This window comes from Mustelus asterias, chromosome 6 (assembly GCF_964213995.1).
Source record: "Mustelus asterias chromosome 6, sMusAst1.hap1.1, whole genome shotgun sequence".
Classification (NCBI taxonomy): domain Eukaryota; kingdom Metazoa; phylum Chordata; class Chondrichthyes; order Carcharhiniformes; family Triakidae; genus Mustelus; species Mustelus asterias.
The window spans coordinates 118431558-118457266 of record NC_135806.1 but is presented as its reverse complement, the minus strand read 5'-3'; the positions used below and the strand labels follow the sequence as shown (position 1 = coordinate 118457266).

General features: G+C 43.0%; 1 protein-coding gene across 2 annotated transcripts in view; it reads right to left on the bottom strand.

Moving 5' to 3' along the window:
• The window catches only part of LOC144495119 (PDZ and LIM domain protein 3-like), a 78632-nt gene that overhangs the window by 11691 nt on the left and 41232 nt on the right, over nt 1–25709 (bottom strand). Inside the window, exon 4 of one of the 2 annotated variants that reach the window (XM_078215046.1) lies at nt 14742–14929. In XM_078215046.1, coding sequence (XP_078071172.1) covers nt 14742–14929 — 188 coding nt within the window. Of the gene's footprint in view, nt 1–14156; nt 14228–14741; nt 14930–25709 lie in introns of both variants that reach the window. The other variant, XM_078215047.1, reaches the window with a different exon arrangement.

Below are 25709 nucleotides of genomic sequence, written 5' to 3'. Positions count from 1 at the left end.
GAACTACAACTCGAGGATCTTAGGCTGATGAGGGAGAATGAGGAGGTGATAGACAAGAGCTATCATCAGGTGGTCACACCAGGGCCACGGGAAGAGGCCAAGTGGGTGACGGCCAGGAAGAGTAAGGCTAGGGTGGTTGAGAGCACCCCGGTGGATTTGCCCCTGCACAACAAGTACTCCTGCTTGAGTACTGCTGGGGGGGACAGCCCGCCTGGGGGAAGCAGCAGTGGCCGTGTCTCCGCAGTGGAGTCCAGCCCTGTAACTCAGAGGGCTAAGGAAAAGAGGAGAAAGGCGGTATTAATCGGGGACTCGATGGTGAAGGGGACAGACAGGCGATTTTGCGGAGGCAGGCGGGATTCTCGCATGGTGGTCTGCCTCCCTGGGGCCGGGATCCAGGATGTTGCTAGTCGCGTCCCGGAAATCCTGAGGTGGGAGGGAGAGGAGCCTGAGGTAGCGGTACATATTGGTACCGCTGATGTGGGTAGGAAGGGAGAAGGGGTCATGAAAAGGGAGTACAGGGAATTAGGGAGACAGCTGAGAAAGAGGAAAGCAAAGGTAGTAATCTCAGGATTACTGCCTGTGCCACGGGAAGGTGAGGGCAGGAATGGAGTGAGGTGGAGGATGAATGTGTGGCTGAGGGACTGGTGCAGGGGGCAGGGATTCAGGTTCCTGGACCATTGGGACCTCTTTAGGGGCAGGGGTGATCTGTATACAAAAAACGGGTGGAACTTGAATCACACGTGGACCAATATCCTGGCCGGTAGGTTGGCTAAGGCTACTGGGGAGAATTTAAACTAGATAGGTTGGGGGGAGGGGAGCTAGAAGAGTTGACTAGGATCAAGGAACTAATTGATGGGGGGGAGGATGCAGGGGTAAGGGGAATTACAAAATTAATGGTAGAGGAGAGGGTGCAAGTGAATGAAGGCGGTAATTTAGATAAGGGAGTAGAGGGAGACGGTGTTCGCGACTCATCAAAGCGGGTTCAGATAAAAGCTGGAATAAGGACACTTTGCCTGAATGCACGAAGCATTCGGAACAAGGTGAATGAGTTGATGGTGCAAATCAGCACAAGTGGGTACGATCTAGTGGCCATTACAGAAACGTGGCTGAAAGGTGACCAGGACTGGGAGATGAATATCCAGGGGTATCAGGCGTTTAGGAAGAATAGACAGGAAGGAAAAGGTGGTGGGGTCGCGCTATTAATAAGAGATAATATCAGGGTAGTACTGAGGGATGACATAGGCTCTGAGGAACAAAACGTGGAATCATTATGGGTAGAGATGAGGAATAGTAGAGGGAGAAAGACACTAGTAGGTGTGGTATATAGGCCCCCAAATAATAATGTTGAGGTAGGGAGGGCTGTAAACAAGCAGATAAGGGATGCGTGTAAAAACGGAACGGCAATAATCATGGGGGACTTCAACATGCACATTGACTGGCAGACTCAAGTCGGTAAGGGTGGAATGGAGGAAGAGTTCTTAGAATGCTGTCGGGATAGTTTCCTTGAACAGCATGTTACGGAACCGACGAGGGAACGAGCTATTTTGGATCTGGTATTGTGTAACGAGGTAGGTAGAATTAAGGATCTTATTGTGAAGGACCCTCTTGGGTCTAATGACCACAATATGGTCGAATTTCTGATTCAGATGGAAGAGGAGAAAGTTTGGTCTCAAACCAGTGTCCTCTGTTTGAACAGAGGGAAATATGATAGGATGAGGGATGAATTGGCTAAGGTAGACTGGGAGAGCAGGCTGGCAGGTAGGATAGCTGAGGAACAGTGGAGGATTTTTAAGGAGATCCTTTTCAGTTCTCAGCAAAAGTATATTCCAGCAAAAAACAAGGATTGTAAGAAAAGGGAGAACCAGCCGTGGATAACGAAGGAAATAAAGGAGAGTATTAAAATAAAAACAGCTGCGTACAGAGTGGCCAAAAATAGTGGAGAAACAAGTGATTGGGAAAAATTTAAGAAACAACAAAGAGAGACTAAGAAAGCGATAAAGAAAGGAAGGATAGACTATGAAGCTAGGCTAGCAATTAATATAAAAAATGATAGTAAAAGTTTTTATAAATATATAAAAAGGAATAGAGTGGCTAGAGTGAATGTTGGACCCTTGGAGGACGAGAGGGGGGAGTTAATAGTGGGAAATGAGGATATGGCTGAGTCTTTAAATACGTTTTTTGTGTCGGTCTTCACGGTGGAGGACACAAATAGTTTGCCAAATATTAACGATAGAGGGTTGGCAGCAGGAGAAATACTTAATACGATTAATGTTACCAGAGAGGCAGTGCTGGGTAGACTAATGGGACTGAAGGTGGACAAGTCCCCGGGTCCGGATGGAATGCATCCCAGGGTATTGAAAGAAATGTCAGAGGTAATAGTGGATGCGTTAGTGATTATTTATCAAAACTCGTTGCATTCTGGGGTAGTGCCGGTTGATTGGAAAACGGCTAATGTTACGCCGCTGTTTAAAAAAGGAAGGAGACAAAAGGCGGGTAACTATAGGCCGGTCAGCTTAACGTCTGTAGTAGGGAAAATGCTGGAATCCATTATTAAAGAGGAGATAGCAGGGCATCTGGATAGAAATGGTTCGATCAATCAGACGCAGCATGGATTCATGAGGGGAAAGTCGTGCTTGGCGAACATGTTGGATTTTTATGAAGATGTGACGAGGGCGGTTGATGGAGGAGAACCGGTGGATGCGGTGTTTTTGGATTTCCAAAAGGCGTTTGATAAGGTGCCCCATAAAAGGCTGCTGAAGAAGATTAGGGCACACGGAGTTGGGGGTAGTGTGTTAAAGTGGATTGGGGACTGGCTATCCGACAGGAAGCAAAGAGTCGGAATAAATGGGTGTTTTTCCGGTTGGAGGAAGGTAACTAGTGGCGTGCCGCAGGGATCGGTACTCGGGCCGCAACTGTTTACCATTTATATAGATGATCTGGAGGAGGGGACGGAGTGTAGGGTAACGAAGTTTGCAGACGACACAAAGATAAGTGGAAAAGTGAATCGTGTGGAGGATGGAGAAGATCTGCAGAGAGATTTGGACAGGCTGAGTGAGTGGGCGAGGATATGGCAAATGGAGTATAATGTTGAGAAATGCGAGGTTATACACTTTGGAGGAAATAATAACAAATGGGATTACTATCTCAATGGAAACAAATTAAAACATGCTACCGTGCAAAGGGACCTGGGGGTCCTTGTGCATGAGACGCAAAAGCCCAGTCTGCAGGTACAACAGGTGATCAAGAAGGCAAATGGGATGTTGGCCTATATTGCGAGGGGGATAGAATATAAAAGCAGGGATGTCTTGATGCACCTGTACAGGGCATTGGTGAGGCCGCAGCTGGAATACTGTGTGCAGTATTGGTCCCCTTATATGAGGAAGGATATATTGGCATTGGAGGGAGTGCAGAGAAGGTTCACCAGGTTGATACCGGAGATGAGGGGTTTGGATTATGAGGAGAGGCTGAGGAGATTGGGTTTGTACTCGTTGGAGTTTAGAAGGATGAGGGGGGATCTTATGGAGACTTATAAGATAATGCGGGGGCTGGATAGGGTGGAGGCGGAGAGATTCTTTCCACTTAGTAAGGAAGTTAAAACTAGAGGACACAGCCTCAAAATAAAGGGGGGTCGGTTTAAGACAGAGTTGAGGAGGAACTTCTTCTCCCAGAGGGTGGTGAATCTCTGGAATTCTCTGCCCACTGAGGTGGTGGAGGCTACCTCGCTGAATATGTTTAAAGCGCGGATGGATGGATTCCTGAGCGGTAAGGGAATTAAGGGTTATGGGGATCAGGCGGGTAAGTGGTACTGATCCACGTCAGATCAGCCATGATCTTATTGAATGGCGGGGCAGGCTCGAGGGGCTAGATGGCCTACTCCTGCTCCTATTTCTTATGTTCTTATGTGAGAGGGAGGAAATGAAGGAAATCAGTATTTGTGGGAAATGGCGTTGAGAAAATTGATTGGGTTGAAGGCTGATTTAATAGCAGAGTACTTGGAAAACAGTGGCAAGATTGGAGAGTGGGGGAGGGGAGGGGGAGCCAGTCGATGTGGTTTATTTTGACTTACAGAAGGCTTTTGACAAGGTCCCACGTAAGAGATTAATGCGTAAAGCTAAAGGGCATGGAATTGGGTGTAGTGTAGTGAGCTGGATAGAAAACTGGTTGGCAGACAGGAGTAGGAATAAATGGGTCTTTTTCCAAGTTGCAAACAGTGACTAGTGGGGTACTGCAGGGATCAGTGTTTGGACCCGAACTATTCACAATGTATATTCATGATTTAGATGCGGAAGGTCAAATGGGATGAAGGAGTACAATATAAAGGGAAAGACTCTTAGTACTGTAGAGGATCAGAAGGACCTTGGGGTCCGGGTCCATAGGACTCTAAAATCGGCCCCGCAGGTGGAGGAGGTGGTTAAGAAGGCGTATGGTGTGCTGGCCTTTATCAATCGAGGGATTGAGTTTAGGAGTCCGGGGATAATGATGCAGCTATATAAGACCCTCGTCAGACCCCACTTGGAGTACTGTGCTCAGTTCTGGTCACCTCATTACAGGAAGGATGTGGAAAAGATTGAAAGGGTGCAGAGGAGATTAACAAGGATGTTGCCTGGATTGAGTGGCATGCCTTATGAGGATAGGCTGAGGGAGCTCGGTCTTTTCTCCTTGGAGAGACGTAGGATGAGAGGAGACCTAATAGAGGTATATAAGATGTTGAGAGGCATAGATCGGGTGGACTCTCAGAGGCTTTTTCCCAGGGTGGAAATGGCTGCTACGAGAGGACACAGGTTTAAGGTGCTGGGGGGTAGGTACAGGGGAATTGTTAGGGGGAAGTTTTTTCACACAGAGGGTGGTGGGCGAGTGGAATCGGCTGCCGTCGGTGGTGGTGGAGGCAAACTCAATAGGGTCTTTTAAGAGACTCCTGGATGAGTACATGGGACTTAATAGGATGGAGGGTTATAGGTAGGCCTAAAAGGTAGGGATATGTTCAGCACAACTTGTGGGGCCGAAGGGCCTGTTTTGTGCTGTAGTTTTTCTATGTTTCTATGTTTCTAATGAAAAGTAATATCTCCAAATTTGCAGATGATACAATGCTGGGTGGGAGGGTGAGCTGTGAGGAGGATGCAGAGATGCTTCTGAGTGATTTGGACAAGTTGAGTAAGTGGGCAAATGCATGGCAGATGCAGTATAATTTGGATAAATGTGAGGTTATCCACTTTGGTAACAAAAACAGGGAGGTAGATTACTATTATGAATGGCTATAGATTGGGAGAGGGGAATGTGCACTGAGACCTGGGTGTCCCAGTACACCAGTCACTTAAAGTAAGCATGCAGTTGCAGTCAGCAGTGAAGAAGGCAAATGGTATATTAGTTTTCATAGTGAGAGGAAACGAATACAGGAGCAGGGGTGTCTTGCTGTCCCGTTGTAGAAGGCCTTGATGAGACAATGCCTGGAATATTGCGTGCGGTTTTGGTCTTCCTATCTGAGGAAGATTTTCTTCTATAAGGTGAATTTCCTCCTTATTATGGAGGAAGCGCAGCGAAGGTTTAACAGACTGATTCCTGGGATGGCAGGACTGACATATGAGGAGAGATTGCGTCGGTTAGGATTGTATTCCCTGGAGTTTAGAAGAATGAGGGGGGATCTCATAGAAACTTATAAAATTCTAACAGGATTAGACAAGGTAAGGGCAGGAAGGATGTTCCCGATGGCGGGGGAGTCCAGAACCAGGCATCACAGTCTGATGTTACAGGGTAAACCATTTAGGACTGAGATGAGGAGAAATGTCTTCACCCAGACAATGGTGAGCCTGTGGAATTCACCACCACAGAAAACATTTGGGGCCAAAACATTTGTTTTCAAGAAGGAATTAGATATAGCACTTGGGGCAAAAGGAATCAAAAGATCTATGGGAAAGCAGGAACAAGTTACTGAGTTGGATGATCAGCCATGATCATAATGAATGGCGGAGCAGGCTGGGAGGGCCGAATGGCCTACTCCTGCTCCTATTTTCTATGTCTATATATAATTACATGTATTTATGTTTCTATGTAAAATGCTGCATTTTACACAGAAACATGAAGACATGTAATTATATATAGACATAGAAAATAGGAGCAGGAGTAGGCCATTCGGCCCTCCGAACCTGCTCCGCCATTCATTACTTGTTTAGGACCACATATATCAAGCAAATGATAAATCATATTGCACAGTCACAAAAACAGAGCAACAGAAATTACTTGTAAAGATCAAGGAACATGAAATACACATTACATTTAATTAATCAGATGAATTTGCAGCAATGTCTGGGCAATTGGTTCCCACACTCATTTTCCCCGACAATGCTTTGAGATTAGTAAATCCATCAGGCGAGACTGGTTTCTGTTCTAGAAATCCATGAATGTCACTAAATGCTCTGAATCCAGAGGTGTGTGCAGGTTAATACTGAAGTGGATTTCCTCTGCCCATAAAGTTCTAGTGACACCATCCAATTCTCATCTTCCGAACAATGATCCATACAATAATGCAGAACATTGCATTTCCCTGTATCAAGTAACTGCAATTCCCTTCAGTGCAACTCCACCCTCTAGAACAGATCTAAGATTGCTTATCATACATGTCAACGACAGCAAAGTGTAAGCCTTAACAGATCAATGAGAATTTGCAGGGGCGAAACTCCATTACTTTTGACATTATCGATTGTACCAATAGTACATCTATTGGGTTGGATTTGTGGTCAGCAGTGAAGGAACAGTACTCACTTCTGGCCTCAATAAAAGCTGCCTAGAAAGGTCTAGTAATCTCAGTGGTTTGAAGTTCCCCATTTCTAATGACAATTTAAATCTAATGTCAAGTCAGTGTGACCTCTAGGCATCCAGCAGTAGATATATCAGCAAGCAGGTTAAAAGCCAATCATATTAAAGTATTCTCACAGACAGCAAACCAGGAAATTAAAAGCACTTTATGCTTTTTTTTTTTGCCATCTGAAAATTTGAATGATGTGATTGGATTCAAATAAAGCTAAAACATTCTAAACAATTTCTGGAAGAAAAAATGTTAAAATATGTGGATATTTTGATTATAATGGGGAAATAATGAAGCTGTATGTTGTTAAAAACCCAATTATATCTCATTCAACAAGGTAACTTTTTAAGGATTTCTGCAGGAAGAGTAAGTGGAGGTTTTCACTAATTCACTAATAGCCTGGGGATTGCAGCCTGGGGTGACCTCAAAAGTACACCTTATAGAGGAGCGAAGAATCACTGAGCAATTCCTGGGTTTCTGCCTCATTCTGTATATTCTATACCCAAAATTGTGATCAGTTTCAGTTGCGTATTGACAGTGAATCCTGCCATTACCACCTCGAAATCCAGTGTGTCAGCATGTAGCATTGTGCAGCACAAGTTGGTGATATGAAGGAAAAACGAACATAGTTTAGTCCCGCTTTTTCGTGGCAAATGAAACTCCATTTTTCTTTAGAAAGATATCGCTGAGCAAAAATCAATCATTCCTGCTATTTCTCCAATTATTTGAAAAACTACGTGCCTGATGCCAATGAAGGCTCCTAGAACAACAGTCTTGTGATGAGAAATGGTATTTCAGTTAAAGGTGTGATGAGTGCCTCATAGAGTGTCATAGAGGTTTACAGCATTGAAACAGGCCCTTCAGCCCAACTTGTCCATGCAGCCCTTTTTTTCTTTAAACTTCTAAGCTAGTCTCAATGCCCTACGTTTGGCCCATATCCCTCTATACCCATCTTACCCATGTAACTGTCTAAATGCTTTTTAAAAGACAAAATTGTACCCGCCTCTACTACTACCTCTGGCAGCTTGTTCCAGACACTCACCGCCCTTTGTGTGAAAAAATTGCCCCCTGGACACTTTTGTATCTCTCCCCTCTCACCTTAAACCTATGCCGTCTAATTTTAGACTCCCCTACCTTTGGGAAAAGCTATCGACTATCTAACTGATCTGTGCCCCTCATTATTTTATAGACCTCTATAAGGTCACCCCTCAGCCTCCTATGCTCCAGGGAAAAAAGTCCCAGTCTATCCAGCCTCTCCTTATAACTCAAACCATCAAGTCCCGGTCGCATCCTAGTAAATCTTTTCTGCACTTTTTCTAGTTTAGCAATATCCTTTCTATAATAGGGTGACCAGAACTGTACACAGTATTCCAAGTGTGGCCTTATCAATGTCTTGTGCAACTTCAACAAGATGTCCCAACTCCTGTATTCAATGTTCTTACCGATGAAACAAAGCATGCTGAATGCCTTCTTCACCACTCTGTCCACCTGTGACTCCACTTTCAAGGAGCTATAAACATGTACCCCTAGATCTCTTTGTTCTATAACTCTCCCCAAAGCCCTATCTTAACTGAGTAAGTCCTGCCTTGGTTCGATCGACCAAAATGCATCGCCTCTCATTTATCTAAATTAAACTCCATCTGCCATTCATCAGCCCACTGACCCAATTGATCAAGATCCCATTGCAATCCTAGATAATCTTCTTCACTGTCCACTATGCCACCAGTCTTGGTGTCATCTGCATACTTACTAATCATGCTTACTAAATTCTCATCCAAATCATTAATGTGAATGACAAATAACAGTGGATCCAGCACTAATCCCTGAGGCACACCGCTGGTCACATGCCTTCAGTTTGAAAATCAACCCTCTACAACCACCCTTTGGCTTCTGTCATCAAGCCAATTTTGTATTCATTTAGCTACCTCACCCTGGATCCCGTGAGATTTAACCTTATGCAACAACCTACCATGCAGTACCTTGTCAAAGGCGGAAATCCTGTTCTACACAACCATCTCGGATTGTATGCGCCTCAGATATATGCTGCTACAAACAGAAGAACAAATCTATTTACTGCTGTGTGAATATGGATCTTTCCTCCTTCCGTAGAGTTCCAACTCAAAAAGATCTGTCTCGCCATTTGAGTTGTGTAGAAGAGGAGGAAATGAGTTTGTTTTGCATCAATGCTGCTGTGCACAATTGCACACTAAATGGACCAAATTGTCCAACACCAAATATCCCTTGATGTAAGTTCAAAATTGTGCCTCAGTCTTGAAACAGGTCACTGAAAGAATGCCAAAGTAGCAGTTCCTGTTTAATATACCCATATCCGATTGCTCTGTATAACTGACAGTAAAGCTGTAGGAAATGTGAACCTTTTCTTACTTTGTGCTATGAATTATTTTTATGTGCATTTTGCATGAGCTCCTTGTGGATAAGAAGTTAATTCCAAAGATATACTTAGGACATATGGCCCGTGTGATTTGAGTCAAATCAAAGTTTCACCGTAAGGTGAATTGATAAGTGTGAACAGCAAGAGGTGAGTAGAACAGATGGTCACAAAGGATATGCTTTGAAATGGATAGATCAATGGACTTTGGAGCTATAATTAAAGGAGTGTAAGAGTTGTTAAGTTTGGCAAAAGGGAAAAGTTAACAATGAACTGTTTAGATGTTGAGGATATCATGTTCGGGTTATGACCACGGGACATTTGTCCATGATGAATGAAATATCATGAAAACAGCATGACAGCAACATCAGAACACAGCAAGACTCCTGGCTGCAGAGGATAAGAGAACTCACTTGAAGAGGTACAGCTCATAGACTTCAAGAAGACACAGGGAGTAAAGCGACATCGCGAACTGCCCATGTCACTAGCAAAAACCACATACACTAGATATCTATCAACTGTCTTTGCTTTATAAACTAGCCTGATACCTCCACATTGTCTACTCATCTGAAACTTATTGTCTGGTCTCAAAACCTCTTACAAGGAGGTAATTTTAACTTTCCTCATTCACTGGGAGTGGGAAATCTGCGGCTCCTCATACACTTTAAAGTTTGAACTCCACAGCATGTGTGTGAAGTCGCTGCCTGGAATGATTGATGGGCTGGGATTTCGTTTTGGCAGGGAGCAGTTTGGTGGAGTTTGCAAGGCCCAGGTGGGTCCTCACACCAGATGGGTGTGGGGTGATGAGACAGGGGAGCTGGTCCATTGAGGGGGTGGGGGGAGTGTCAAAGGATTAACACTGGGGAACTCGGGGGTATCTGGAGCAGGAGGCGGGTAGGCGGAGGTCTGAAAGATGAGAAGGAGCTCAGAGTTGTGGGGTAGTGTGGAAACTAAGGAGTGAGGAGAGGAGAGATGACTCCTCCAAGGGTAGGCCTTAGGATGATGGAGGTCAGAGCCCAGGTAGGGGGAGATTGGAACTGTCTTAGAGTTCAGGGTCTCCTCAATCGCAGAGAATTGGGGGGTTGGTTAGCTAGGCAAGCACATTAGATCGAGCAGGTAAGAGGAAAAACACTTATCTCCTGATCCAGCATTCCCTCACCTTCATCTAACTGCCTGGTTAAATTTCAAATGGTGAATAAAATGAGACACACAGCCTCATTATAATCTTTAAATTGCCATCCCACCTTTTGGGTACAGATTGGCTGCCTTTCCAGCACTAACCTGCTTCTGTTAAAATCAGGAGTGTGGGATGGGTCGGGATTCCGATTTTTAACACTTCACCTTCTTACCTGATCTGAAGCCACCTTTTTTTTCGAGTTAAAATTTCTCCTAAAAGTCTCTATATGAATTGTTTGGATATGTGGCATTGAATTCCAGAACTGCAATGCTGTAGTTAAGTTGCATATTGCAATATCAGAGAGACTTATTTTGCAGCATCCCTTGTCTTTGGCAATTGATAGCCTTATATGAAAGCTTTTAACACAATGCACCATAGAAAGCATTCTTTCTGGTTGTATCACAGCTTGGTATGGCTCCTGCTCTGCCCAAGACTGCAAGAAACTACAAAGGGTCGTGGATGAAGCCCAATCCATCACGCAAACCAGCCTCCCATCCATTGACTCTGTCTACACTTCCCGCTGCCTCAGAAAAGCAGCCACCATAATTAAGGACGCCACGCACCCCAGACATTCTCTCTTCCACCTTCTTCCTTCGGGAAAAAGATACAAAAGTCTGAGGTCACGTACCAACCGACTCAAGAACAGCTTCTTTCCTGCTGCTGTCAGACTTTTGAAGGGACCCACCTTGCATTAAGTTGATCTTTCTCTACCCTAGCTATGACTATAACACTACATTCTGCACTCCTTTCCTTCTCTATGAAGGGTATGCTTTGTCTGCATAGCACGCAAGAAACAATATTTTTCATTGTATACTGATACATGTGACAATAACAAATCAAATCAAATGGTAAAGGCAACACAAGTAAGGACCCAGCTGGTGAGCCCGGTCTAAACTCGTCTTGCCAGAGAAAGACCTTTTTGAAGTCAATGCGTTTGGATTAGTGGAAATGAGATATTGCAGCCCTTAACACCAGGCTTTAGTTAGATTGCGCTGGTGTCCTAGTTTATATCATAGTTGTTACATTTTTGGAGTGGTTAAAATCTCTGAAACAGCATTATAAAATGTTCAAATATTATTAGAGTCAAATGAATATTTAAAACAGGATGTTACGCAATGCAACTATCTATTTTCATTACTGTTACAGTGCAGTAGCTTAAGGATTCAGTGCCAAGCATGTCGCTGCCCTACATGCAAACATTTTACTTTGTAATTTCATAAGATATCTATATAATATAAAAATGTACATTTATTTCCAGGGTTCTGTTATAATGGATTAAGTAATCACTATTAGTGGTAAAATATATTGATTCAATTTATAAGAAAGTTTAGAGTTTTTTGAACCACTATACATTCTTGATGGTTTACAAAGTGATTCATCCTAAGCTGTTTTAAGTCAATATTTAAGAAAAAAAAGTACAATAGGTTTTCTGACCAGTAACATGTTAATGGAGGAACCGTATAAATAATTCAGCTGCAAATTAATGAATGCGTTATGTAATTAGTGCAATGGCAAGTTAATGAATCTACTGTATAATTAACACAGCTAAAGGTTAATGAATATATTGTACAATTCGTATTGTAGCAGGTTTCTGACTGTAGGTGGGTTTTCAAATCTACTGTATAATTTGTACAGTAGGTTTATGTATTTTATGAATGCAATAGCTTTATGAATGTGTTGGTTCTGTGATGGACTTATGCAAGCATCTATATAATTTGTGCAGTAGGCTTATAAATTTAATATTGTGATATCAGGTTTTTGAATGCCCTTCATAATTAATATTGTAGCATATTTAGTATTTTCCTGCAATGTTACAGGACTAGTTTTAGTCAATCACTACATAATTAATATATTCTTGCTCGCCGCCAGTCCATCCTTGCCGACCTACACTCGCTCCTGGTTTCCCAACATCTTCAATCTAAAATTGTTGGCCTGCGTTTAATTCATCTGATGTCCTTGACTCTCCCTATCTTTTTAACCTCCTCAAGCCTTACAATCCTCTTCATAATTCTCTGTGCTCCTGTCTCCAGACTTTTTGTTCAAACCCCATTCTTTTCACTCAAACGCTGGTGTTTGTGACTGCAGCCGTCTAAGTCTCCTGCTCTGAAATTTCTAACTAAAAGCCTTTGCTTCTCCTTCTTCAAAGACTACTTTAAATTATGCTTCTGTGACCCTTCATATTATCCTCTCTTTTACCTCATGTTTGTCAGAATATGCCTCAGTCAAATGCCTTGGTGCAACTTTCTATGTTAAAGTGCTCTCCTATACAAGTTGTTGCTGTAGTAGGTTTATGAATGTATTGCATTATTGCAACAGGTTTATGGTCTGCAGTTAAGTCATTTGTTGTAATAATATTTCAAGTTTATAAATGCAGTGTATAATTAAATAACATATAACAGATTTATGAATGCACTGTGTAACATTATAACAAGTAACAGGTTTTGGAATGTATCTTTTAGTATAGAAGATGTATGGGTGTGCTGCAAAATTATAGGTTTATGAATACATATTTTCAATTAGTAGATAGTGGTGCACAGAGAGGGATGTTCTTGTTCATTGATAATAGATATCATGACCTAGAGTTTAATTTTAAAACTTTATATTAAAATGTATTTTTACTTTTCATTCATAAGTCTTGAGATGAGGGAAATAATAGGATAAAACCTTGAAATATTACCGCTGAAATAACATAATTTACAAATAAAGTCAATGGTATATATCTTATAGGAATTTCATTTTATCCTTACTAAATTTAGTAGCATGGCTAAAAATCTTGGGCAATCCTATTGGATGCAGTATCATTTATTTTTCCCAGAAAACAGGTTTATTTCCTACGCAAGGATATTTACACACAAGTCGACCACAATTGCATTAATGTCAAGTATCATTTACATTGCGTGATAATAAATGGCTCAGTGACCATAATTAGTTACCCTTTCTGTTATAGTCTTAGTTAATGAGTTAAAATTAGTCTTGTTTAAAAATAAAGCTGCTGTAAATGCAAAGCAGATAAATCAGCGTCAGGGAAAAAAAGGCAATTTAGATGAAATTTGGCATGGAAACATTAACCTATCTTTGTATTTTACATGCCCATCAACATGCTGTGACTTCCCTGTTTGTGTGTCAGATTTCCAAAGCTCTGGGTCTTGCTTTTGGTTTCTTCCTCTTGAGGGGGGATGTGGAGTACAAATGCAAACTGCTTGACATGCGATATCAGGGGATCAAGCGTCAACCAAGCTTTGGTACGACATGCTGTCATGGAGCTTATAAAACAACAGTAAACCACAATGGATCCAGACACATAGGAGTATGTAACAGACAATTCAAGGGCGCACTTTATTTTCAATGTGAGAGGATCAAGGGATTAAAGCACTTCTTCCTTTGAAAATCTAAAATGCTTTGTGAATCAATATTTGAACTTTGCTATCAAACCTTAATCAATGCAGAGCCCAAACCCAAAAGTAATAGATGAACAAAAAAAAAAGAACTGTCTGAAAATTAAACTAAAACTACTTGCGTTTCACTGGAAAAAGAACGTCTGGAATTTGAAATGCATCTGTACAGGATTAGAAACATAGAAAATAGAAGCATGAGTAGGCCATTCGGCCCTTCGAACCTGTTCTGGCATGGCTGATCATCGAATTCAATATTAAGCTGTATTAATTTAAACATGTTTATTTTGAAAGGGGTGGATATGTTCTGTACCCGGTGTGCTTCCCTTGGTCCTCTTGTGTCAGAAACAAAGGTCAAGACAGAAAGGCATGCAGTCTATCAAAAATAAAGCATAAAACCTGCTCTGTGTGGAAACTACTGAGAAGGGTTTGGGCCTGGTATTGAACTTGTGCTCAAAGTAGCCTAGTTCCTGTAAGGAAAAATGATTAAAGATAACACAAATACCTGAAATAGAACCTCGCTTTACAGTGATTGAGGGAAAAAAGAAGCATGGTTAGCCTCCAAGCATCTGAATAAAATAAATCATTGCAGGATATCTATAATATTCTGTGATCATGCTATTAAACACCATCATCACAATATTAGCACTTTTATTCATTTTATTTACTTCAAACTCAAACTTACTTGTATCTACCATAATGTGAATGATTCCCATGTCAAAATGTGGGAGGTAATTGAGTCCTTTTCACTAATTTTGTCACCCGTAAAACTGAAGGTAGTAAAGTTTCATTCCTTAATTTATTTCACCATTGTCATCATCAAAACTGCTTCACTTCTCCAAGATGATTTGTTACACAAAATACATGCTTATTGGAGAACACAATTTCTTATGCACAGAGGATACAAGTAGCAAGAGCTGGACAGAACAAAGACAGACCAGTGTAAGACAGAGAGACTCAGCAGAATTCAAACCCTATACTTACGGCTCCTGTGTTTCAATGGCCAGGCCATGCAGCTGTCCCTGGATGGCATCTTGTATGTTGTCAGCAGAGTACAGACCAATTGGAGTATTATAGCTGGAGCTCACTACCTGTCTTTTGTCATCAATGTTTCCCGCAGCAAGAAATGGCTGGGCCTTTCTGTTATGGGACTCTCCAATAGATTTGAATTCCTGCATATACAAGGGCAAATAAATACACAGGGCTACAATTCATGCTGAAGCTAGTAAGCACCAGCAGCCGCACCATGCATCTGGTTTTTAAAGATCACTTTATTACTGCAAATCACTGTCCTTTTCTTTCCCCTTAACATTGCTCCACTTTCAACTGATGCTATCTGTCCCCAAACCATAATTGGCTAACTAAAAAATAACCAATGTTAAGAGTAACTTACATATGCTAAATCTGATTTATCTGATTGAAAGTCTCTTCAACACAGGATAAATCTTGCCAGTGAGATCATTAGGGAGTGGGTGAGATTAAATGGACATTAAGTATGCAGGGGATGGGGGCGTAGGAAATGATAAAAGGGAATTTACTCATTAACAATTGCTACTATGTCCTTTGAATTTGCAGTGCCAACTCCGCACTGTTCACTATCTGAATGTATTTCGATTATTGGTGCTATTTTAGCAAAGTACTGGATCACTGCAGGTGATAAAGACCATACGAGTTATCTTATCATCCACAGAAACCCTCCATCCTCCCATACACGGCATACATCTACAATGCATCTCTCAGTGCCCTCCTTTAGAAGCTGAGAAGCCAAGGTTTCTCTTTGATTAGGGACCGGTCTCATGATGGCCACTCTGAACTCGCACCAGTGCTTGAATACCACGGGCCAAAATTCTCCCGAACCTCCCACCGCAAGAATCGTAGTGGGATTCGGCTGACCATTTAAAGGTCTGTTGAACTCGGGCAAGAATTTCTGGTCTTGGGGGCGTTGGCAGCTGGAGAATCCCGTCCATGGTGAGAAGAACTGGATATGATATTCAAGGCGTGGTCATGAGTTGAATTCTCGCCGCTGGTACTTGCTTCACTGTTTTGGCTACATAGTTCAGCATTTTATTTCAAGACACTAGCCAACACACCTCAGTGTGTTTCTCAGTGAATTTTATGAGAAAGAGAATTGTGCATTGGGGCATTTGAAGGTTGATTAGGCTTTCTCAGGAAAGTCTATTATTCAAATCTAAGTTAAGTTGTTGGTTACCCATAAAAATCGAAGGAAATGAAAAGAAACAGCCACAGCTAGCCAGTGACACTCTCATTTTTGGTTATTTTTATTTTTGTACTCAACAAGGTGAATTTTATTATAAAATGGTCCATTTTCTTTATCACTTGTATGAATTTAGCTTGGCACCTAACCAGCACGTCTCTCGGACTGTAGGAGGAAACTGGAAAACCCAGAGGAAATCCACGCAGACATGAGGAGAATGTACAGACTCTGCACAGTGACCCAAGCCGGGAATCGAACCCATGTCCCTGGTACTGTGAAGCAGCAGTGCTAATTACTGTGCCACCACGCCACCCATGGGCGGAGGGATGGGCAATAATTGCTGGCCGAGCCAGTGATGCCCACATCCCATAAATTAATTTTTTAAAAATGTTCCACGTCCAGTGTGAAAACTGTGAGAAGTGAATGAGGGGGTTACAGATCAAAACTAGAGAAAGCCAGCTCTGTAATTTACCAGCCAATGGGAAGCGCTGTTGACAGCAGTGGGGCTGATAGATCCTGCCACCGGCCAATGGCAGGCCACCTCTGTTTATGCAAAAACATGATGGGTGTAGGGGGTTGAGGCGGGGAGTGGAAACCCCAAACCACCACCCTTCATTTCCAGTTCCCTGCCTGAAGGATGATCCTTGGCAACTATTCAATGAACCACCTGCAACGTGCCATGATATTTTTTTAATCTATATGGGGGAAGGCGAGGAGGCAGGTCCAGTGTCTGATTCAGCGGGAACAGTGATCAAACTCCTTGCTGTTGGTGATAATTGGATCTAGAAGCTAGCCAACTGGCCAACTGCACTAACCAGGCCCCAAACCACCTTTACTCTGTTGCCTTAAATATGTGCCTTAACAATAGGTTTAAAAGAGACAGTCCCCACTGTGTCAGTGTAAATATCTTCCCTTCCTTTCAAAAATTGGCAGCTCATGCTACAGCTGTACAGAATCTTAGTTAGGCCTCATTTGGAATATTGTGTACAATTCTGGTCGCCACACTACCAGAAGGATGTGGATGCTTTGGAGGGGGTACAGAAGAAGTTTACCAGGATGTTGCTTCGTCTGAAGGGTATTAGCTATGAGGAGAGGTTGGATAAACTTGGTTTGTTCTCATTGGAACGACGGAGGTTGAGAGGCGACCTGATAGAGGTCTACAAGATTATGGGTGGCATGGACAGAGTGGATAGTCAGAAGCTCTTTCCGAGGGTAGAAAAGTCAAGTACTAGGGGATATAGGTTTAAGGTGCGTGGGGAAAAGTTTAGAGGAGATGTGTGAAGCAAGCTTTTTACACAGAGAGTCATGAATGTCTGGAACGCGCTGCCTGTGGAGGTGGTGGGAGCAGGTACGATAGTGGCATTTAAGGGGCAACTAGACGAATACATGAATAGGATGGGAATGGAAGGATACGGACTCCATAAGTGCATACGGTTTTAGTTTAGGCAGGCATCGTGATTGGCTTGGAGGGCCGAAGGGCCTGTTCCTGTGCTGTACTGTTCTTTGTTCTTTGTTCCTGCCTCAGAGTGAAGGGAATTTTAGTGCTAAGTTGTGGACGGTTTGTGCTGTGGGCCTACATCCACCAGGAACTGGTTTGTAATGACTCAACTGAATGTTAATGAGAGTTTTGTGGCTCTCAGGAACAGGATCCATCAGAGTAATGGCAAAAGGTATCATGCTTTATAATCAAAATCTGGCTTTTGTTACCATTGTCTCTCAAATTCACAATCTATATGTTTTGTCTTCTGCCTCAATTTCAGTTAAAGGTTTATTTTTCCTCTCAGAAGCAAAATTATTTAAAATAACTTCATAATACACCCTACAAACTGTGATAATTAACCTTGCTTTCTCAAGTTTACAAAGTAGCTATTGTCCACTTGGGTCAGGGTTGTAATTATTCTATTTCCTGATGATCAACAGTCAGGAATGTAATTTTCAAACTATGGAATGATCAAGTCACAGTGAAGTTATTCCACCTTTAACTTCAGTGTGAAGTAGGTTTTATTTTCAGGCTGACATTAGCGTAGTCCACAAAGGAAGTTGTAGCTTGATTTGACTTCCTCCAGTGTGAAGCTGAGTGAGGTTCCCGAGAGAAAGGAATTTTCACTACATTTCAATCCAGGCACAGGTACTGGAAACGAGAACTAGGGGGCATGGCCTCAAAATAAGGGGAGCAGATTTAGGACTGAGTTGAGGAGGAATCTCTTCACACGAAGGGTAGTGAATCTGTGGAATTCCCTGTCCAGTGAAGCAGTTGAGGCTACCTCGTTGAATGGCAAAGATAAATTTTTGAACAGTAAAGGAATTATGGGTTATGGTGAGCGGGCGGGTAAGTGGAACTGAGTCCACAAAAAGATCAGCCATGATCTTATTGAATGGCGGAGCAAGCTCAAAGGGCCAGATGGCCTACTCCTGGTTCTTATGTTCTTACTGACTCCACACTTGCATTATAACTTTAGTATTGTTGTGAATCAAGACTGCGTGATATGAATTCTCTGGCTGTAGTCTAAATGCAAATTTAACCTCCCTCTTTAATTTTGCCATAATTCCCCACTTCTCTATTTAAGCAGAAGTTCCCTCAGGAGATAAAGTGAATGGTGGCAGATGGCACAGATCTAAGTCAGTCTAGATTGTTGGCTTCATGCATTGGTTAATCTTTTCTCATTTCTATGCTTTCTTGTGTCTTTATGAAATGTTAGTCTTTTCTACACCTGCCAGTAATCCTTCACAAGGACATAGTGTGTTGGGGAGATGGGGTTCAGGGTTAGTGTGTTGGGGAGATGGGGTACAGGATTAATGTGTTGGGGAGATGGGGTTCAGGGTTCGTGTGTTGGGAAGATGGAGTACAGGATTAATGTGTTGGGGAGATGGGGTTCAGGGTCCGTGTGTTGGAGAGATGGGGGTTCAGGGTTAGTGTGTTGGGGAGATGGGGTACAGGATTAATGTGTTGGGGAGATGGGGTTCAGGGTCCGAGTATTGGGGAGATGGGGTACAGGATTAATGTGTTGGGGAGATGGGGTTCAGGGTTAGTGCGTTGGGGAGATGGGGTACAGGATTAATGTGTTGGGGAGATGGGGTTCAGGGTCCGAGTGTTGGGGAGATGGGGTTCAGGGTTAGTGTGTTGGGGAGATGGGGTACAGGATTAATGTGTTGGGGAGATGGGGTTCAGGGTTCGTGTGTTGGAGAGATGGGGTTCAGGGTTAGTATGTTGGAGAGATGGGGTTCAGGGTTAATGTGTTGGGAGATGGGGTACAGGATTAATGTGTTGGGGAGATGGAGTTCAGGGTCCGAGTGTTGGGGAGATGGGGTTCAGGGTTAGTGTGTTGGGGAGATGGGGTACAGGATTAATGTGTTGGGGAGATGGGGTTCAGGGTTCGTGTGTTGGAGAGATGGGGTTCAGGGTTAGTATGTTGGAGAGATGGGATTCAGGGTTAGTGTGTTGGGGAGGTGACATTCAGGGTTAGTGAGTTGGGGAGATGGGGTTCAGGGTTAATGTGTTGGGGAGGTGACATTCAGGGTTAGTAAGTTGGGGAGATGGGGTTCAGGGTTAATGTGTTGGGAGATGGGGCTCAGAGTTAATGTGTTGGGGAGATGGGGCTCAGGGTTAATGTGACTCGTGGGGTAAACTTGTGGCGTTACGGGGGATAGGACTGGGTGGTGGACCAGGGTAAGATGCTCTGACGGAGAGTTCGTACAGTCTCGATGGGCCGAATGGTTTCCTTCTGCACTGTAGGGATTCTATTCTATGAAGTTGGTGGTGTGCGCAGAGGTGGCAGATGAAGTTCAATGTGGAGAAGCATGAGGTGATGCATTTTGCTTGGAAGAATATGGAGAGACAATATGAAATAAGGGGTAAAATTGTTAAAGGGATGTAGGAATACAGGGACCTGGGTGTTATGTACATAGATCATTGAAAGTGGCAGGAGAGAGCAGTAGATAAAGCTTTATTGATAGGGGCATAGAGTACAAGAGCAAGGAGATTATGCTGAATTTATACAAGACACTAGTTAGACCTAAGCTGGAATATTACTGTGTGCAGGTCTGTGCACCACACTATAGGAAGGATATGAATGTATTGGAGAGAGTGAAGAAGCAGTTTACAAGAATGGTTCCAGGGATGAGAAACTGCAGTTATCAGGCTAGATTGGAGAGGTTGGAACTATTCTCCTTGGAGAGAAGGCTAAGAGGAGATTTGATAGAGATGTTCAAAATCATGAAAGGGTTGGACAGAGTTGATAGGGAGAAACTGTTCCCGCTTATAAAAGGATCAAGACTGAGAGAGCACAGATTTAAAAGTGATTTGAAAAAGATACAAATGAGATGTGAGAAAAATGTCTTCACACAAGTGGTTGTGGGTTTGGAATGCACTGCCTGGATGTGTGATGGAGGCAAAATCAATTGAGGCATTCATGAGGGCATTAGATGATTATTTGATTAGAAACAATGTGCATGATACAGGGAAAAGGCAAGAGTATGGCATTAAATCAGAATGCTTGTTTGGAGAGCCGGTACAGACACGATGGGCCAAATGGCCTCCTTCTGTGTCATAACAACTCTGTGATTCTGCATACAGCCCATGATGGGACAGGTTTAACTCAGTATAGATAGTTGGTGCACTGCAGGCTTGTCCAAGGCATGGCTCCCAGTTCAGTTTTGGCCTACAATACCACTCGAACCTGCCCCCCAGGGGGGCAGCTTTCAAAATTCCTGTCAACCAGCTGAGTTTCAATGCAAGATTCTGCTTGGAGTTTCTCCTCCAATCACGGGCTTTTTCTCAGATATACAGTTTACATACAGCATGAAGGATGAGTTCCCTTTGGCTGTTCAAAAAGACGGCTGAATTGTATCAGGAAGACAGCCATAAGGTCACTGGGAACAGTGTTACTCCTGAGTTATTGTAATCTTAGCTGATTAACTACAGCCATCAGAAAAACACTTTCAAAAGCTTTTTTTAAAAAATTGGCTTCAGGTTTGTTGCCCGTACAAGGAGTTTTTCTAACTAAATGTTAGTTAGCTGTTGGAGCTAACTGTTGGAGTTAGCATTTTTGGATGGGGGATTTATGGCTGCATTTCATTTTGTCCCATCATTTTCTGTAAACTGTTTTGGGCTGTGCATTACAGAGATCCTATTTTTTAACTCCGTTCCATTTAAGATGACAGTGATTCACTGGCATTTGGATTAAACTCCATCACCCCATACTCGGTATCCAGGAATCTCTGAGTGTCGTAAACTGTGCACCTGCTCTCTCCGATATCTTATAGCAGGGAATAATAAAAGAACAAAGAACAGTATTGCACAAGAACATGCCATTCAACCCACCAAGCCTGCGCCGGTCATGTTGTACTATCTAGACCAACCGCCTGTATCCCTCTATCCCCCGCCTGTTTCTGTGTCTATCCAGATAAGTCTTAAATGTGGCTAATGTGTCTGCTTCAACCACCTCACTTGGCAGTGCATTCCAGGCCACTGCCACCCTCTGTGTAAAAAACTTCCCCCACACATCTCCACTGAACCGTTCCCCCCCCTTACCTTGAACTTGTGCCCTCTTGTAATTGTCATTTCTGCTCTAAAAAGCTTCCAACTGTTCACCCTGTCTAAGTAAAGCGGATGTTTAGAGGAGTTAAAACTCCTTGCTTTTCACCCACAGAACATATTCCAAAATAATTTTGCGACTGATTAGCTGATTTCTCCTTTCTAATTGCTTCAGTGTCTCACAGTTCACAGCTGGTGTGGAGGATTAACTCTGCTCCCTTTCCATTGGTTGGCCAGCTGTGTGAGAGAAAAATCCCACTGTTTGCGCACAGACTGAAAGCAAAAAGTGTGCGTGTGTGCAAACCAGCATTAGTAAATCCTGCTGCAATGTTTCAGTTACCCCCAGTTAATCCTCAAACTGCACACCAACAGCAGACTCCAGGCTTTACAATGGATATAATGTCGCATAAGGGAACGTTAATTGCTGGGTTTAAATTTCCTATTTGATCCACGTTATTGTTCAGTAATCAAGGTAAAAGAACTGATGTCAGCAAATGGACATGGGCTTTTCCCAAGTTGCAGTAATGCTATTTAAACTTATTCAAAACCTCACAGCGAGACCAAAACTGGAAGCCAAACGCAATCATTTCTTTCACACTGATTAACTTTTTAACATGACTCCTCATCCGCAATATTTTTGGAAGCACAAAACAATGCAACACACAAAGCAGACAAGTAGTTCCTCCAGCTCTTGTACTTGCACTGAATCACGAGCTTAGAAATTACTGTTGGCGATATCAGCAGACAAACTTTTCTTAATATTCATTTATTCATGGGGCATGGGCGTCGCTGGTTGGCCAGCATTTATTGCCCATCCCTAGTTGCCCGAGGGCAGTTGAGAGTCAACCACATTACTGTGGCTCTGGAGTTACATGTAGGCCAGACCAGGTAAGGACGGCAGATTTCCTTCCCTAAAGGACATTAGTGAACCAGATGAGTTTTTCCAACAATTGACATATAGTGCATTCATGTGATACTCCAATGTCTTATTTTAATGAGGGATTCAGCATTTTAAAACAAATAACATTTCTGCTAAAATAGTGGACAGGGAATGTCTCAAGAACCTGTCAAGCTTTGGGGTCTGCTATTATCACTGACGGTAACATCTAGCCTACAGGATAGTGTCAGCAGTAGATTACTTCCCACCTATTCCTGTCGCACTCTGAAAACATATCACTCTCCGGCAATCAGTATTATAGACTAATTGTAGAAAAACAACTGCCTGGTTCTCCACACTTTAATGTAGCGTTTACAGCAGAGACTGATATTGGTAAGCATTCCGTGCCTGTTTTTATGTTAGTTATGTTATCAGAAATCACTTAACTCTGCTCTCAAGCCTTTCATTCAAACAGCCAGAATCTACAAAGTAGATCTTGACATTATATCACAGTGGAAAATTGATTATATCAAAGCCTGTTTTCCATCTCTTCTTATTTGCTTCGACAGAAGTCAGTGGCAATGGAAAACGAGGGAGATGTAAACTGGCTGTCAATTTACTATTTCGCAAAGTCAACATTTTCTGAAAAAATTGATCCCTGGGATGTGGGTGTCGCTGGCTATAGGCCAGCATTTATTGCCCATCCTTAGTTGCCTTTGAGAAGGGTGGCACAGTGGTTAGCACTGATCCCTCACAGCGCCAGGGACCTGGGTTCGATTCCCAGCTTGGGTCTGTGTGGAGTCTATGTGTTCTCCCCGTGTCTCCGGGTGCTCCGGTTTCCTCCCACAGTCTGAAAGACGTGCTGGTTGATGCATTGGCCATGCTAAGTTCTCCCTCAGTGTACCCGAACAGGTGCCGGAGTGTGGCGACTAGGGAGTTTCACAGTAACTTAATTGCAGTGTTAATGTAAGCCTACTTGTGACGAATGTCTGTGTGGAGTTTGCACATTCTCCTCGTGTCTGCGTGGGTTTCCTCCGGGTGCTCCGGTTTCCTCCCACAGTCCAAAGATGTGCGGGTTAGGCCATGCTAAAATTGCCCCTTAGTGTCCTGGGATGCGTAGGTTAGAGGGATTAGTGGATAAATATGTAGGGATATGGGGGTAGGGCCTTGGTGGGATTGTGGTCGGTGCAGACTCGATGGGCCGAATGCCCTCTTTCTGTACTGTAGGGATTCTATGATTCTATGAATAAATAAACTTTAACCTAAACATTCCATGAGTTTAGAGGTCAGCACTTAGAATATATCTTTCTATTAAAGTAAGTGCAACTTTAAATGTAGAGGCTAAAGAATTAAAATTGGTTGGATTGCACAACAGTTAAATGTTGGCCCTGTTACTTAAATTACATTTTAAACATGAGGTACTATCTACAGAAGAGATTGCCATAACAGAACTGGAAACCCAGAGGAAGAATTTAAAACTATTTTACTACTTGAAAGAATTTTATTTTTTCCCCATCCTACTGCCACCTTTGGTTGAGGTTGAATATAGGGTGAGCAATTCGCAATGCCATTCTTCAGGTTCGACCCAGAATTACGCTCCCTCATTACTACTTGGTGCCTTCCAGTAATGGCATTTGTCAGCATGTCAACTTGCCATGAAGAATCATGGGCTTTAAACCCGCTTCCTGTTCCACAGTGGATTGGAAACAAGAAAGGGTTGAGCACTGGGGTCAAGGGATAAGTGTGGAAGGGGGGGGGTGATGAAGGGGAGGTTGCATTGCATGGTGTTGCAATCATTTAACTTTGGCCGCAAAGTGTATTGCTACAATCAGTGGAGTCCTGAGGTTGTTTCCTGGGCAGAGAGGGTCGCCACGTGATGGGAGGCTGAGTAAACTGGGCCTCATCTCTCTGGAGTCGAGAAAAATGAGTGATGGTCTCATTAAAATGTAATGGGGTAGATGTTGGGAGGTTGTTTTCTGGGCGCTAGATAAGGGGTTGATCATTTAGGACCGGGATGAAGAGAATTTTCTTCACTCATAGGGCTGTGGATTTCTCACATTCTCGACCCCAGAGGCTTGTGAATGCTCCACATTGAATATTTTTAAGGTCAAGATGGGATCATTTTTCAGTCCCTTGGGGAAGTTTTTAAGTTTTAAGTTTATTTATTAGTGTCACAAGTAGGCTTGCATTAATACTGCAATGAAGTTACTGTGAAAATCCCCTAGTCCCCACACTCCAACACTTGTTCACATACACTGATGGAGAATTTAGCATGGCCAATGCACCTAACCAGCATGTCATTCAGACAGTGGGAGGAAACCGGAGCACCCAGAGGAAACCCACGCAGACATGGGAGAATGTGCAGACTCCACACAGACAGTGATCCAAGCTGGGAATCGAACCCGGGTCCCTGGCGTTATGAGGCAGTCGGGCTAACCACTGTGCCACCCATGGAAATCAAGGGATATGGGGAGAAGATTGGAAAGTGGGTTTGACTTTGAAGTTTCGCCATGATTGTATTAAATAGCAGAGCAGATTTGAGGGACTGAATGGCCTATTCTTGTTTCTAATGCTTTTGTTCTTAAGAGAGAGCAAGTGTCAGGGAGAGAGTTAAAAACATACTGAAATGACATCAGCATTAGGGAAAGAGCTGATATGGCGATTAATTGGTAATTTTTTTTCTTCAGGTCAAAACAGGAACAAGTCATAAATTTATTTCAGATAAATTTAGATAATAGTCTAATAAATAAAGGCATCTGAAATATTTTCCAGGGTTCTAGGGCTTTGTGAGGAAAAAAAGAACATAAAAAATAAACGATAGATAGTAATAATGTAAAAAATCTAGTCTAGGATAAGGATAGTCTAAGTGCTGGACGTGTATGTGCTATCGGATGTGGGAGTTTGTGGACAGTGAGACCCTTGAGTGAACAGATCTGCCAAGGACACCTCAGTCTTGAATCTCTCAGGTACAGAGTCAGTGAGCTTGAGTGCAAGTTGGAAAGACTTTGACATATAGGTTGGGGGTTGGTGGTGGTGGGGGGTGGTGAAGGCAACACTGGACAGTTGTTCCAGACTCAGCCACATTTCATGGAGAAGTTCATGTTCAGAGCGGGGTTAGTGTGATTGTGCAGAATGAGGGAACCCAGGTGAAATGGGGAATGAGGATCTCTGGGAACTGATCCTATCTGACAGCTGCAGTGTACTTGCTACACATCAGGATTAGGATAAAGGCTGTTAGAAGGACAACCAGGATGTGGATGATGGCACCTTGAATGGGGAAGTTGTCCAAAGAGTGGGGGAGGGGAGGGAGGAAGAGTAGAAACATCC